The sequence below is a fragment of the Hippoglossus hippoglossus genome, chromosome 10, assembly GCF_009819705.1.
Source record: "Hippoglossus hippoglossus isolate fHipHip1 chromosome 10, fHipHip1.pri, whole genome shotgun sequence".
Lineage (NCBI taxonomy): Eukaryota > Metazoa > Chordata > Actinopteri > Pleuronectiformes > Pleuronectidae > Hippoglossus > Hippoglossus hippoglossus.
The window spans coordinates 6,935,135-6,949,837 of NC_047160.1; the positions used below are offsets into that span (position 1 = coordinate 6,935,135).

A 14,703-nucleotide genomic window follows, 5' to 3' on the forward strand; every position below is an offset into this window, starting at 1 on the left:
CATTTTGTTCATCCTAACAAAACCTAAAAATAATATCCACATCTAACTCTGGACTAAAAAGCAACTAAGCTAATTTCCCAAAATGTCAAACTATTCCTTTATGTCAAAACAGTTGTTACGCGTAGCTCATTTTGATACTGTCGATCTAACTGACTTTAAATTATTTCCATGCCATGACGCAATAGTTTACCATTGCCTCCTCTTTCTCTGAGTGGGAATTATTTATGTGATATGCTGTTATACTTGAGGTGTGGTTATTGATAGTTTTCCCTTTCCTGCCCAGTCTGAGCTAATTTATAATTTCTTAATGGTTATCGAATCATGATAGCAGCGATGCTACTGAGGCTATCATTGTACGTATTATCGTACAGAGTGGGTTTCTCTGTGCAAATGCCTCTTCAAACAACAGCATTTACCACTCTGTCCATTACACAAAAATATAGAATAGAAGCTTACATTATAAAGTATTGCTGTTTAATTCTGTGCCACATAGCCACCATTTGATGGCAGTAAAAAACTCATAAAATGCATTAATTCTGTCAGCAAATTATTGTGGGTAAATATATACAGATTGTAGTATTTTTCGTTTTCTCATCATTGCATGGCTTTGGCCCTTTCAAAAGAAAATCCTTAATGTGGATTATTTCACATGACGCTCCATGTACAATCACATGAAATAAGGAGAGGCAAATACACCAGTGAATGAGGAAAATTATAAAATACAAAGAACCTGATTGACATAGAAACATGTAAAATCAAACACATGTATAAAACAAAGCCCAACATTCTTATGCATTTTTCCATAGATGAACATTTGCTGTGTAAAAACAGTTATGTCACAGACATCAGCAAGGCCTCAATATTTTTAAACACATTTCTCTTCACAAAAATATGTTGCTTTTGTTTTCAGTCCATTTACAGTATTTCCTTCCTGTGAAAATCTTGTTTTGAAAGTTTCAAACTGAAGGGTAAAATGAACCTGGTATGTATATACTTTAGGTGTTATATTTCCACACTACATTTTTCTGTGAAGTGAAGGCACTAGCCTTTACTAATAGTGTAGCACCGGTCACACTCTAATGAATGCAGATCTTTAGCAGTCATTTTGTCCCGCGAGGAGATGCAAAAGAAAAGTATTCCAACTTCTGCCATGGGGGAAATAAATACACAGAGGCCTGTCTGCACCGTTTCTATTCCCTTACTTAAAGTGGTGCAAAATAAGTCAGAATAAATACTGAATAAATACTCTTGAGGGATATTAAGGTGTCAGGAATCCAGGTCCTGGTCAGGACTTCTTGCTGCATTGTGGGCTTTACAAATATCTCAGCCAGAGAGAGGCTGCAGACAGCGGAGGAATCCAAATATGTTTAAGTCAACATAGCTCCCATTATGACAGGCCAATAAAAATACTCCAGAAATTTAGGTCACCGGGGATCACAGTGCCCTGTGCAGTTGTCAGTGTCAGCCATGTTGTTACCCTTTCTGGATTGAGTGAAGGGTGTTTCTGTTAGCAGGTCACTATTGCTGATGTTTGGGTCAAATGATAAGTTAAAAAATAAAAAAAGTGAGCAGCTCAGCATCTCTCTCCGTGAAATGTAAACAATGTCACTGCATGCATAAATAATGATAAAAATAAATAATGGAAAAAATCCAACAAATTAGAAAAAATTGGATGAACAAAACATAACAACAAGAGCCTTGAAGCATATCGATGTAAAGGTTCAGTCCACTGTCAGCTGAAAGGGACAGAGACAGAAATGGAAGAGGAACGGAAGGGAAGCCGACAGAACGACTGTTAAAAACTAATAGTTGTTCAAGTTACAGGATTAACTATAAATGTCTGCACCCAGTTTACATAGATTTCAACCAGCAAATAGTTTGAAATCAAAGAAATAAATCTTATCTTATCACTTGTAATATAATTGGTCACTCAACTGTGGTGAGTGTATTTACACAAAAAGGCAAATTCATAGTTTGGTCTCTTATAGAATTGACATGTGCATATAAAGAGATATAGGATGGGGACACTTTGATTCGGAACTTTGCTTCATCTTTGCTTTAAAGCTACGATGAGAGAGGCAGCTCCGCTTTTTTACAGAATAGACACCATTTTTTAAGAATGCAAAGATGCACCATGACTTTTGTTTTGTTGTTTTTTGGTGTGTCATTCCACACACAACATGTACGCAACAGGAAGAGCAGAGAACTACGAAGATAATGGAGGAGGGCCAGAAAGGCAACACTGGAGCATGGACAGATGAAGACATTTCAGCACCACAGCTTGGAGCTGAACGGAGAGAGGTTAGACAGAAACATACACTTAGCTTCATTAGCATTGACATCAAATGACATCAAATGTTACAATAGAAGGTGATGATTCTCAAACGTAATTCCCCTCCTGTCTGTCTGTAGCTTAAGTCTGCACCTGTTGAGAACTTAATGTTTGGAAGAGGTCAGTTCCATCAGATGTATTTCATCTTTGCTGCTGAGGTGTAGATGAAATCCAGCGTGGCTTTCTGAACAAGTGGCGTCAGGAAGGGTGCAACAACATCTATTGTCAATTTTTTGTGCATCAAAAGGAAGAACAACAGGTCAACTGCTGCTGCGGGGGGAGGGTAAACTGCATTTACTCAGGTGGGCGAATGTTTCCAGAAAGCATATCACCGGTGCCTGCTCTGGGCCATGAAGAGCAGCACCTTGCGGATACCGCTGAGACGATCTTTCAGAGAAGTGAGGGCCAGAAACGGCAGCTGGGCTCTGCCCTCTAACGGAAGAACGGCGAGTAACCACCAGCACCATGACGGACCATTGGGGCCGACCTGAAAGAGACAGAGAAAAGAGGACATTGTAATGTGTCCTTCCAGCCCCGAGCAATGAAGGCAACAAAAGTGTGTCTGTGTGTGTGTGTGTGTGTGTGTGTGTACGTGTAAAGATATCTTTGTGAGGAATGTTTTTAGCCTAGAAGATGAAGACATTTTGACTGGTCCTCACTTTCTGACCCACTTTCAATAAGCTGTTATTAAGGGTTCAGATTTGCTGTTAGGATTACAGTTCGAATTAGGTTAAGGTTAAGGTTAGGATTGAGGTTAAGCATATAATTGTGATGGTTAAGGTTAAGGGAAAGGGCCTCACTAAGACAAAAGTACATGGTTAGGGTGTGTGTGTGTGTGTGTGTGTGTGTGTGTGTGTGTGTGTGTGTGTGTGTGTGTGTGTGTGTGTGTGTGTGTGTGTGTGTGTGTGTGTGTGTGTGTGTGTGTGTGTGTGTGTGTGTTCGCCTGGGTTGTACCTGAAGTTCGGGGTCTTTCTCAGGCATGGGTCCAAAGTGTCCTTCAATGCGTTCCTTCTGCTCTGCCTTCAGGGAGTTGACCCACACCAGGGCCTGGTCGTACACTGCATCATGCAGAGACTGCAGCTCTCGTTCTGCTACACCCTCCACCTGCACACACACAAGCACAACCACATTTGAGTTACAGTAGAACAGTTTCTGGTATGTCTCTTTACCCCCTCCATCCTTCTATGTCGACTAACTCCACTACAACTCCCAGTTCTCCCTGCTGTCCTTTCACTCCCACCCCCTCTTACCGTAACGTCCTCCAGGTACTCTATATCAGCTGTATTGTATCCGTCCCTCTCGCTGTGCTGAATGACTTTGAATCTCCGTCTACCGATGGTGTCCGCCACTGAGCGACCATCAGAGAAGAACTTCACGTCGCGGATCTCCAACAGGCAGCCGTAGTCTGCAAACCTGTAGACAGGAAGCCGGATATTATACTTCTAGATATATACGATATTCCTATAATATATACACTCTGACACATTAATTGAGTGCACACAGTCACTATCCAAGCACTGACCCTTTGAGGTTGTCTGCCAGACACATGCCAAAGCAGTTTGTTCCTGTCTCTATGCATCGGCGAATCATCAGTCTGTAGCAAGGCTCGAAGATATGGAGAGGGCACGGCACAGTGGGGAAGGCCATGGTGCACACAAATATAGGCACATTCTTGTTAAGGCTGGAAAGAAAGAGAGGGAATAAAGAATAATGTGTTTAATGTCGTCATTAGCAGAGTCATAGTACAGGGAAATATAATATTCCGTTATCAGTGAGAAGAGAGGCCAATGTGAAAGTGAATCCCTTTCGCTCCCGTTTCAGAGAAGTTAATTATTGGAGACCTGAGTTGGCCTTGGCCTCAAGGATAGTGATACTCGATGCCTGACGTGACGTGCGCTCAAAGGTCAGTGTGTCAGAAATGTGTTATCTAATGTAGGTCAGTAGGTCAAAAAACTGGGGCCGATATTCACATCAGGAGTGTTATGTCAGGCACAAGTCATAATCTGTGATAAGAATAGATATGACCAGAGAAAACAGACAAAATAAAGCAATAATAATAATAATAATAATAATAATAATAATAATAATAATAATAATAATAATAATAATAATATGCACGATGTGGTAATCACACGATGGACAAGAGCAGATTGGGACACAAACTCACTTGGAGAGCTCAGCCATCTCTTCCTGGTGGATCTTCTGTCTTTCCATGAGCTCGGAGGGAAGATACTTAGATATTAGGTTCTCCATTAGTACTGTCTTAGAGTACTGCCTCTGGATCAGGTACTGAGAAGAAAAGAGATATTAGAAATATGTTAATACAGAGTTTGGTCCACACACTCTCCAATGACAGCCATGTTAGGGCCTGCTCTATATTTGTCCCATATCATATGATTCTGTGCGTTACTCTGGATGCATAAATCTGATACGAGGTATTGGCCCCTGCGTTGACCTCAAACTGTGAGCAGGTATCGGTTTGACGTAACCAATGTAAATTAAACTCATCTGTGTCATTATAGAATCATTACTGCCACTATCAGTTGCATCTGTTGAGTAACTTTAGTTTTTGGCTCCCTGGCATCACGTTACCTTACATAGAAATGTTCTGCACAGTGAGGCAATTTTTATTCCAGGAAAAAGAGAGCACTGGTATTGTTACTCTGCGAGGGCAGATACACTCAGTATCGAGAGTGCATCCCTACTGGGCTGAGTTTAAACCACACTAAATTACATTTTTAATAAAACTATAGATGAGTAGTACCTCGGACAGCTCTTCTTTACAGAGCGGACACTTTGGGTTGTGGTCCAGACATCGCTTCAGACACTGAAGACAGAAGGTGTGACCGCATGGCGTCGTCACAGGCTCATAGAACAGTCTGAGTGGGAAACACACACACACAAGTTTCTTCATGAGTTTTCATGGCCAGGACAAATACAATCTTGCAGACATATTGGGGAAAAGTATATTATACCTCTATAATGAGTTTAAATAATCAATGCTTAAGTCACAACATGAACATTTTGTAAACCTCAGCAGCTGAAGAAGACTTCCATATATGTTTGAAAGAACTGAGAAAAAGCTAGTAAAGTCCAGATTGCCTGTTGAGGTAGTCTGGTCCCACAGGGGCAACAGAATATTACAGGCTTAAAACTACTGCACATGTTACACAAATGCCAATACATGTATCGCATAGTGGATGAGTGCTAATAAAGTTTTAGATCTGAAAGTAGCTGTAGAGCAAACTGTACCTCATACAAAGGGAACACTCCACATCTGATGGGTCCAAGACCTCACAGCTCGATGAGCCAGTGACCGCCTCTGTATGGAGACATCCGCAGACAATACATAAGACACTGCTCATGTACATGTACATCCTGTACACTGTTTGTGTAAAATATTGAAAAAACTCACCAGATCTACATCTCTTGTGCTCGTCGTTCCTCTCTAGTCCTTGCTCCTCCACCTCCTGCTTCTCCTCTGAGCTTCTTCGCTTTCGTTTTAAGAGGAAACTGTGAACGGGTGTGGGAGGAGTGGAGGTGAGTCTGGACTCTGAAGACAACAAGCTGGGACTAAGAGACTGAGGGAAAGAAAAGGACGACAGAAGACAATTATGAAACCTCATGTCCCTTCAATATCTTGCTTGACTTTGACTGGGCTGACGAACAGAGGGGAGGGCATCTCTTACCTGGAAGGGAGCACTGAAGCTGCTCTTGATGTGTGCTCTGGAAGACCCTATGCAGGAGTAGTCGGCGATGTGTTCAGGGACCTGGTCTGTGACTGGAGCCAGGAGATGACTCAGGAGCTGAGAGGAGACGGCAAACAAGGATGTGCATTTATGATTATGATTATGCAACTATTCCCTGTGCAATGTATCATGTTTTATTTACAGAGAAAAATCACTTATAGTTATAGTGAGACTGGGGCGCAATGTTTATTATAAACTAATTTGCCACTCAATCTTTCCCCTTCAGTAAAGTATTATTCCTTTTTTAAAGGTGCAGAGTATATAATATCTGACCAGTGTGCAGGCTGTCTCTTATACAATGTACATGAATGTATACAGATGTACAACATCCTATAATGTGTCTAAATATGACATGCAGTAAAACCATTGATTTTACTTAAATTATTCTTGTGTTAAATATGCTGTATTGTAAGGTGTCCGTGGCTGTTTAGAAATGCACCATAAATGATTATTTTATTATGACTTTTATCTATTCATTTATTTATTTTTGTAATGGAAGACATATGGACCTCTTACTGCCCACCCTGTACTACACTAATGTGGGATTTACCTTGTGAGCCTCAATCTTTGCCAGTCTGCAGTCAGGCTCTATGGACAAACACTCCAGGTACTCTCTCAGAGCTTCCTCCACCCGACCCAGCGACGCCAGGGCCTGGGCCTTACGGACATGACCCTGTGGGCAGATGGGAGATACATTACTTCACTAACAAGATGGGGAATGTTTTACTTATATCAGCCGCTTATCACAGATGTGTTAGTATGCTGGACAAATGGAGCCACAATTTGTTGTGCCGTACCTTGGACCAGCGAGGCTTGAGTCTGCAGGCCGTCTCAGCGTCTCTCAGAGCCGTTTCATAGTGATTCAGGCTAGAGTTGATCTGGGAGCGATTACTGAACAGTATGTGGTCCATGGGTGCTGAGGAGGAGATGAGGAAAAATTGGCCAGACAGTTAGTTACAGGTAGTTGGTTGGTTTGTGTTAGATTCGCACAATCAATTAATGTATTGGATATTTTTTCAATTAATCCATTTATCATTTGTTTAAGTACAAAACTTTAGGCAGTGTAAAAAAGAATCCATCGCAATTTGCCAGTGACCAAGGCAACTAATTGTTTTGGAAACCTTTATTGAGCACACGTGTGTAATCCCAGTGAACTGAGTAGATCTAATAAAAAATGACCAATCCCTCAAAACTTTGTTTCATGTGGTTAAATGATAAAATGTGAGGGGATAATTCAGATTTCATGCCCAACAAGATACTCAAGGTTTTTACTACAAAGAAAATGACTGAAACCTTCATTCATTAGGTGAGAAAATAATTGGAGTAATTGATAAATCATTTCATATTTTTAAGCAGAAATAAAGTGAATGTCTCTAAGTGTTAGACTGAATTTTATTCACCAAAAAATTAATCAGTTAATCGTATCTAAACAAATAAACAGTAAATTAATAGATAAGGAAAATAATTGTTCGGTGCAGGACTTGAGATTGAAGAACAGAATACGAAAAGTTTCAGCAAAAGATTTTTTTTCATCATTATTGAAATTGAAAATATTTAATTCATAAATGTATAAAATGTAAGAGAACATTTTTAAATGGAATATGTATATAAATATATCAAATATATTTATCCACAACTCAGATATATTGAATTAACAAAGATGTAAAATGGAGAAAACTGTGGTAGATTGTCATTTCTGTGAAGCTGGAAGTACTTCGGGTCAATAAATGAATTATTGTTTTGTTCTGTCTTTAAAAGCTTCCTTTGGGGGTGATATTAGCTTCAAGTTATACGAAAAAGAGGAATGTTTCTACTGGATCAGCTTCCACATTACAAAACGTGTTATGAAAAAAAACTACTGCCTTACAAAACCATGCAGCACTATCAAGGTCACCCACACAGCAGGTTTCATAACTATAGAAACTTATGCAAATGTCACAGTTTGCCCTATGGGGATCAGAAGCTGGCTTTTGTACAGACACAGGTAGTAAATCATTTAATGAAATAAAAACAGAAATGGAAACTTAGGAGGAGAGAGATTTTTTTTACATGTAAAGTATGGTTATGTCAACGCACAAACAGAATCTGGCAGAACACTAGTTGGACAGAAGTGTCACTGTTTAGCAGAGTACGCATTTTCAACAGGGTAGCTTTGTTATACATATACGTGCTTGCACACATACACACACAGATCTCTGCTAATTATTACTTACAACTCTTAAATTAACTTTTAAGACTAAGATAAGAGGTATTTCTGCCACTTAAACACTGAATATACACATCTGAGGGTGAGAACAAATTATATATAATTATATATAATAACACATGCACGCACGCACGCACACACACACACAGCTCGCAAATTAATTTGTACAAAGTCTTTATTTACATAAGTAGGTATTCTGTGTTGTTACTTAATAACCAAAATATTGGCAACAGACAAGGTCAAAAGTGGCTCCAACCAAACTAAGACAGTTATGTCATTCTCTGTTAATTATTATCTATTAAAGCACCTTTGGTAAACATGCAGAATCCTTCTGAATAACATCCTCACAGCCGAACGTGGACACAGCCCAGGGTGATCATTATCTATCACTGTGGGAGCTACCACTACACAACAACAGCAAACTGTTGGCCTCTGAGCAGGCTCCACTGCAGCAGCTGGGAGATAAATGCCCCCCCACTCCCCCCGCTTCTGCTTACAAAGATGTTGGCTAGGTTGATAACTCCCTACGCAATTCAGACTGTGGCTTCTATTGTCTGTTCTGCCCAGGAAAACCGCGGTACACCTCTCAGACAATGCAGCTGTCAGTGAAAGGGGGAACTGTAAACTTACACAACCGGCCTGTACAGAGCCACCGAGCTGCACCAGCACAGAGTCGATTGAGATCAGGTCAAATATCTCGGCCCTGAAAGACCTGGGCCTGTGGCTGTGGAGACTGCAGTTGATCAGTCCACTAACAGTACTACACCCCGGCTGAACTCAACCCAGGGAAATGGAATGTAGTTCAGATCATTGCACCATCCACTCTTTATATTCTTCCATTTTATAAATCCCATATCCGTTATCCATTTTGTATAACTTTAGAGAAAATAGTTGAACCAACTTTGAAAATTACACTTACATTGTAACACACAAATTAAGTATTACGAATTAAATTCTAAAATGAAATTCTAATTAACAAGTTACATTTACACAATTGATAGCTTTGAGTTGAAAAAAACAACTATTTTTTTGGGTTAGTTTTTTCTCTTAAATTAGTAAAAGATTATCTATTCAGTGTGTGTTATGTGCCTGTTTCCTTTAAACTGTTACAGGTATTTTCCAGTTTGGGATCAATAAAGTCCATCCGATCCATCCATCTCAAATTTAGATTCTAAATCAAACGCATCAATCAGAAAATAAACCGTCCTCTTGAACATGGATCCCGATCAATAATTGGCCAATAATATGAGTGAGAGCCTTAATCCCCGTCTGGAAGTTCATATGGGTCAATCTGCCTGAGACCAGAACCTCTGCAGCTATTCACACGCATGGAGCTGACCGGCAATAATACCCTTGATCCACATTCGCCTGAACCATGGTGTGACGTTACACAATGAGGGAGCTGAGGGGGGCAGGTTACGTGCTTACGCAATGTTTATTCCACTGGCCCAGCCTACATAACTAACCCCTGTTATCCAACACAGCGGCACGGCCGAGAGCAGCAGCCCGCACAGAGGCGGCGGGCCCCGGCTACTGCCCCCACACACAGCCGCTGTCACACGACATGTAACAGTCATGTAACAGTCATGTAACTCACCCACATGTTATAACAGTGTGTTGTTGACTCATGACAAGTCTCCACACGTGATTGTTGTGTCGCAGAAACATGGAAACAAAGTAGCACAGCTCATTTGGCAGCAGACAGGACCATCTTCACTCACTGTTAAATAACTTTGTTTGTCACTAACACAACATGGCTCTGTGTCCTACCTATCAGGATGGCTTGGTTGTATTTCTCCAGCGCCGCGTCCATCTTCTTGTCGGCGTACAGCCCGTTCCCCTCCCGCCTCAGCCGGCCGGCCTGCTGCAGGCTGGGGAGCCACTTGGCCAGCAGGCTGCTGAGCACCACGTTCACCCGGTAACTCTGGACGTCCGCCAGGGAGTTGTCCCTGCACTCCTTGCACACGACCGGCCGCTCCTTCTCCTTCGCCTCCCTCTCCAGACACTTCTTGCAGAAGCTGTGCCCGCACGGCAGAGTCACGGGCTCGAACAGAAAGCTCAGACATATCCGACAGGAGAAGTCCGCATGCCCGCAACCTGTAGCCCTGGCAGCAGCTACATGCCCCGGTGGTGCTGGCGGTGCCGCCGCCGCCTCCTCTCCTCCTCTGCTGCTGCGCCGGCTGCCCCCCGCGTCCTGCCTCCGGATGCTACCCGACAGGTACGCTATGAGGTTGGCCAGCTGCGCAGGCTTCAGTCGCTCGGTCTCTGAGGCTTGCCGGTACACGTCGAGAGCTTCGGTGAATTTGCCCCCGAAAGCGAGCGCGTCACCCCGCTTCACCATCAGCTCCTGTCGGCTCCCTGGATCTCCGACACCCGCTAGCTGGCACTCGTAGATGTCCGCGGCCAGGTCGAAGTTTTTGGACTGGAAAGCCTCAGCTGCGAGCTGAAGCATGCTGTCGCTCTCTGTGCCCATACCCGGCAGGTGGTGTGCAGCCTATGCCCTCACCTGGGAAGCAGTGTCCCCGCTGCCATTCATGACTGTGTCCTCTGTCGGGAACCGGTGAGCACTCTGCGCGATTATGAGTCCTCCAGGAAGTGGCTCGCGGATATTCTCAATGGAGCAGCGCAGCAGAAAAAAACTCTTACGTAAAAGTTGTGTCATGTGACTCCGAGCAGCTGTTCTCATTGGGTGAGTTTAGAAAACTGTTACAAAACAATCTGTCATGTAACAGTTTCAGTGTCGGGGGCGGGGCCAGGAGTCTGTCTGACCCAGGGTCTGCATCCAGGACCCGGTGGGAGTGGGAGCCTGGGTGGGGGCCCCGGGCTGGAGGGACCCCACCGAGTAATGCCCTTAATCATACTCACTACCTTAATACTACATAATTCTACATTCTGGAGTATCAACCTGTCTGTGGTGGATCAATGACTTTCTAAATCAGGGGCCATAAAGGGGCCACAATTTACACAGAGGGGCCAATTATATGTCCAGCATTGGTGCACAACTCCCGATTCAGTAAGATGCACATTTAAATCATTCCTTAAAGTCATTCCTCCATTTTAAAATGATTTGTTGTTCACATTGTATACTTCATAATGATTAGAAAATAAAAAATCTGAATAAATTATCATATTCATTGTATTGTTAGTAAGTGACTACTGAGAGGACAGGGGAACTGCAGAGGCCCATTAGATCTCAGCTGGGGCCACTGCCCCCCTGGCTTCGCTCCTGGATCCGCCCCTGTGACACGTCATGATGACTTTTTCAATAACTGTGACAATTTACATTAATATGTGGTTGTTGTACGATGTACAATCAATAATACGAAAAATTCCCATCATGTAGGATCATTTCAGTGACAGTGTTAGGGGTCATAATAATCAGAACAGTATAATATACGTAAGTGTTTATGCTTGTTGATGATGTATATGATCATTCAGCTGTTTTCTTCTTATGTGACGTCTTCCTAGCCCAGACTTGTTCATCTTTGCTAGGAAAGTATTATTCACTCATATGAGTTCAAATGTATTTATTGTTTGTGTATTGTTAATAATTTCTTGGATATGACTTGTGTACGACAATTACCCCAAAATCTGATCATTTTAAGCATCTGGTACGATACTTTAACACTTCCTATCTGATAATGCTGAAGGTCATATCATCATTCCTTCATCCCTGTTCCTAATTACAGAGGGAACACCTTCATTAACCTCTCAGCACTGTCTTTATTAAGATCACTGCTGCTCAAACAGTTGTAGCTGTAATTATAGGCACTTCCACAAACCTTCAACCCCCTCATCAGCCTGAGTGAAATGAGATTTAAGTGAGTTTTAAATTTTCTTAATGAGGCCTTGAAGCCATTGCAAAGATTGATTTACGTATTTATTTATTTTGTTTGGTAATTTGTTTTAAGTAATGTTTTTGCTGGGGTCAAGCTAAAAGAGATGTAAGCTTTGTTGTAAAACTGTCCATGGTGAGCTGTTCGAAAAGTATGTTGTACAATAATTGACCTGTGACTGCGGACTTACACAAGCACTCACTTCCTATTTCACCTCATTTACTTACACAAGACAAAATAGCAATTACATGATCTGCACATAGCTGCTTCCATCAAATTGAATTAATTCACATGCTCTTGGAAAACCGGAACTCATGTTAAGGCAGACAGCAGTTTGAGGATGATGTAAGTTTTGAGGACAGTTTACATGGGTTGCCACATGCAGCACTGTTAGAAAAGTTAGGGATTGAATGATTTAACCCTGGTCTGGGACAGAAAAAAAAAAACAGAGTCCTGCTCCGACACTATGTTCAAAAAACAATGTTGATTCAGATTGTATTGCAGTCAGAAAGAGCTCTCAAACAAGAAGACAACTGGAGTCGTCCAAAGTAAGTTGCAATACAGTTTATCCTATCAGACAGCAATCAAGATAAAACTGAACCTGTCTAGACAGAAATCAGTGAGAATGTCTTCTGTTATGCAATGGGGACTGTGCGGTATCTGCACCCAACTCTTTTAAAGTGTTATCAGATTGGTTCATCCTTTCTTGTGCAGCCTCCCATTTGAAATCGGATTGGTTTCTTTGGGTGTCAATATAATGTTATGTTGTAGAAACAAAGACTAAATGTAAGGTTACATTGATGGGATTGATTTGTACCTCAGAGACCCACCTCAGGGGCTTTCAGCATGACTCAGGGCTTCAACCAAGCCAATACTGCCTTTAAGTCACATAGCAGTCTACAGAGAAATGGACAGTTTCAGCACAACCATTATGTTTTAAGCACCTAGAGTAGGCCTGTGAGGCCTATTATACATTAACTGATAAGATAAATTATTATATAGTGATATATAACATATAAGGCAGTGAAAAATGACACAAAGTGAATAATAATGAGTTCTTAATGACATATAGTAAGGTAGTAAATACTCATAAGTAATTAATGGTATCAATGAAAATAGATCAATAATAAAGGATGTGAAGGTGTTATAATGCAAAAAATTAAAAGCTGCCATAACAATATGCTAAAATGAGGCTGTGAATTCACTTTGCCATTATTGAAGTTTATACATTTTAGAAACTAAATTGTACTGTATCCATCTTGTGTATTCACAGACTCCCTGTAAGGCTAAAATTAGAAGTAGGTTATGCTTAAGGGTCATAGTTTAATTACCAGTTAAGGTAGTTGCCCTACAAAGGCTTCTGACACTAGGCCGCATGGTATTATTAGCTCTACCTAAAGCCTATCAGTAGTATTTCCTCCAGTCTCTAAATAAGCAGGGTTTGCTGCGGGGGTTTGCAGTGTAAGGATAGTGAGTGAGGATTACAGGCTACTCTGTCGATCAGTGTCCATGTCAGTAGAAGCAGCAGCGGTGCTGGTAATATAGGTCGACCAGTCTAGCCTGTGAACTCAATCCCACACACAGACACACCCACACGCTGCTGGACATACACACTGCTGCAGACACAGACAGACTGACACAGGTATTATGCAAGCATATACACATAGTGGGCACACACACACACACACACTGCTGGCCAGTCAGTCACACGCACACACAGACACACACACTAATCAGAGATCTTCTCACACTTTGATAGTTTGTTGTGTTTGAATATAGTTCAACAATGCAGTCTAGCCAGCTCACCTGGTGGATAGTAAATACTGGGTCAGGACCAGCAGCTCTGAGAGGTCACTTTACTTATAAAACTCTTCTTGGCTGAAAAGAAATGATGGAAAGATGGATACTCGTGATGGATCTCACCAGAGGTTTCACTTTTCACTGTGGAAATCTCATCTTTCAGGGCGTTCATTTAAGGAGGAATGCATAAACATACAGGACTTAAGGTTATAGGCTGGATCTTAAATCAGATATGAACTTGTGAACATCTGAATTTGTCATACTGCTTAAAGCCTGTATGATCATCATATGACATTTTTAGCATTTCATGGCAGGAACAGAACTTTTTATGTTTGTTTTCATGTGGAAAATTAGATAAGCAACAAATTGTCAGTACCAACTGGAAACAAATGTTTGCCCAGTTATCACAACTAAATCTAGTTTTTAAAAGTTTACAAATTTACAGATTCCAAATTTTAAGTCACACACTAGAAATGTCTGGATTTTAAAGTACCTTTATTCCAGTGAATGACCACATTATGTACTGTTCCTTTTTTAAATCCTACTTTTGCCTCTAAGGGGTTTGTTTGTCAACACAAAGTAATTCATTTTCTATAAGAATTTAACATTTAACAGAATTCTTCATTTAAAAAAATGTAAGACATTTATTTTTCAGATTAAATCCAATTCAAATTGCTCCCTGGGTGACAATTGTGGACACAGTCTAATGCTAATATGCTAATGCTTAGCAGGTGTAATCTTGTCTATTGTCCTATACTGCTGAAGGAAAAGTGCATAAGT

General features: G+C 41.3%; 1 protein-coding gene across 1 annotated transcript in view; it reads right to left on the reverse strand.

Moving 5' to 3' along the window:
- LOC117769804 (LON peptidase N-terminal domain and RING finger protein 3-like) overlaps positions 1-10,901 on the reverse strand; it is a 12,467-nt gene extending 1,566 nt beyond the window's left edge. Inside the window, exons 1-13 of the mRNA XM_034598948.1 lie at positions 10,058-10,901; positions 6,879-6,997; positions 6,632-6,754; positions 6,022-6,138; positions 5,748-5,913; positions 5,585-5,654; positions 5,097-5,211; positions 4,500-4,621; positions 3,855-4,013; positions 3,583-3,745; positions 3,287-3,436; positions 2,656-2,819; positions 1-2,616 (exon numbers count right to left, since the gene is read on the reverse strand). The exon at positions 1-2,616 is cut by the window's left edge and continues 1,566 nt beyond it. Of these exons, the coding sequence (XP_034454839.1) occupies positions 2,661-2,819; positions 3,287-3,436; positions 3,583-3,745; positions 3,855-4,013; positions 4,500-4,621; positions 5,097-5,211; positions 5,585-5,654; positions 5,748-5,913; positions 6,022-6,138; positions 6,632-6,754; positions 6,879-6,997; positions 10,058-10,760 (2,166 nt within the window). The 5' untranslated portion in view covers positions 10,761-10,901 and the 3' untranslated portion in view covers positions 1-2,616; positions 2,656-2,660. The remainder of the gene's footprint in view (positions 2,617-2,655; positions 2,820-3,286; positions 3,437-3,582; positions 3,746-3,854; positions 4,014-4,499; positions 4,622-5,096; positions 5,212-5,584; positions 5,655-5,747; positions 5,914-6,021; positions 6,139-6,631; positions 6,755-6,878; positions 6,998-10,057) is intronic.
- Between the last annotated feature and the right edge of the window lie 3,802 nt (positions 10,902-14,703).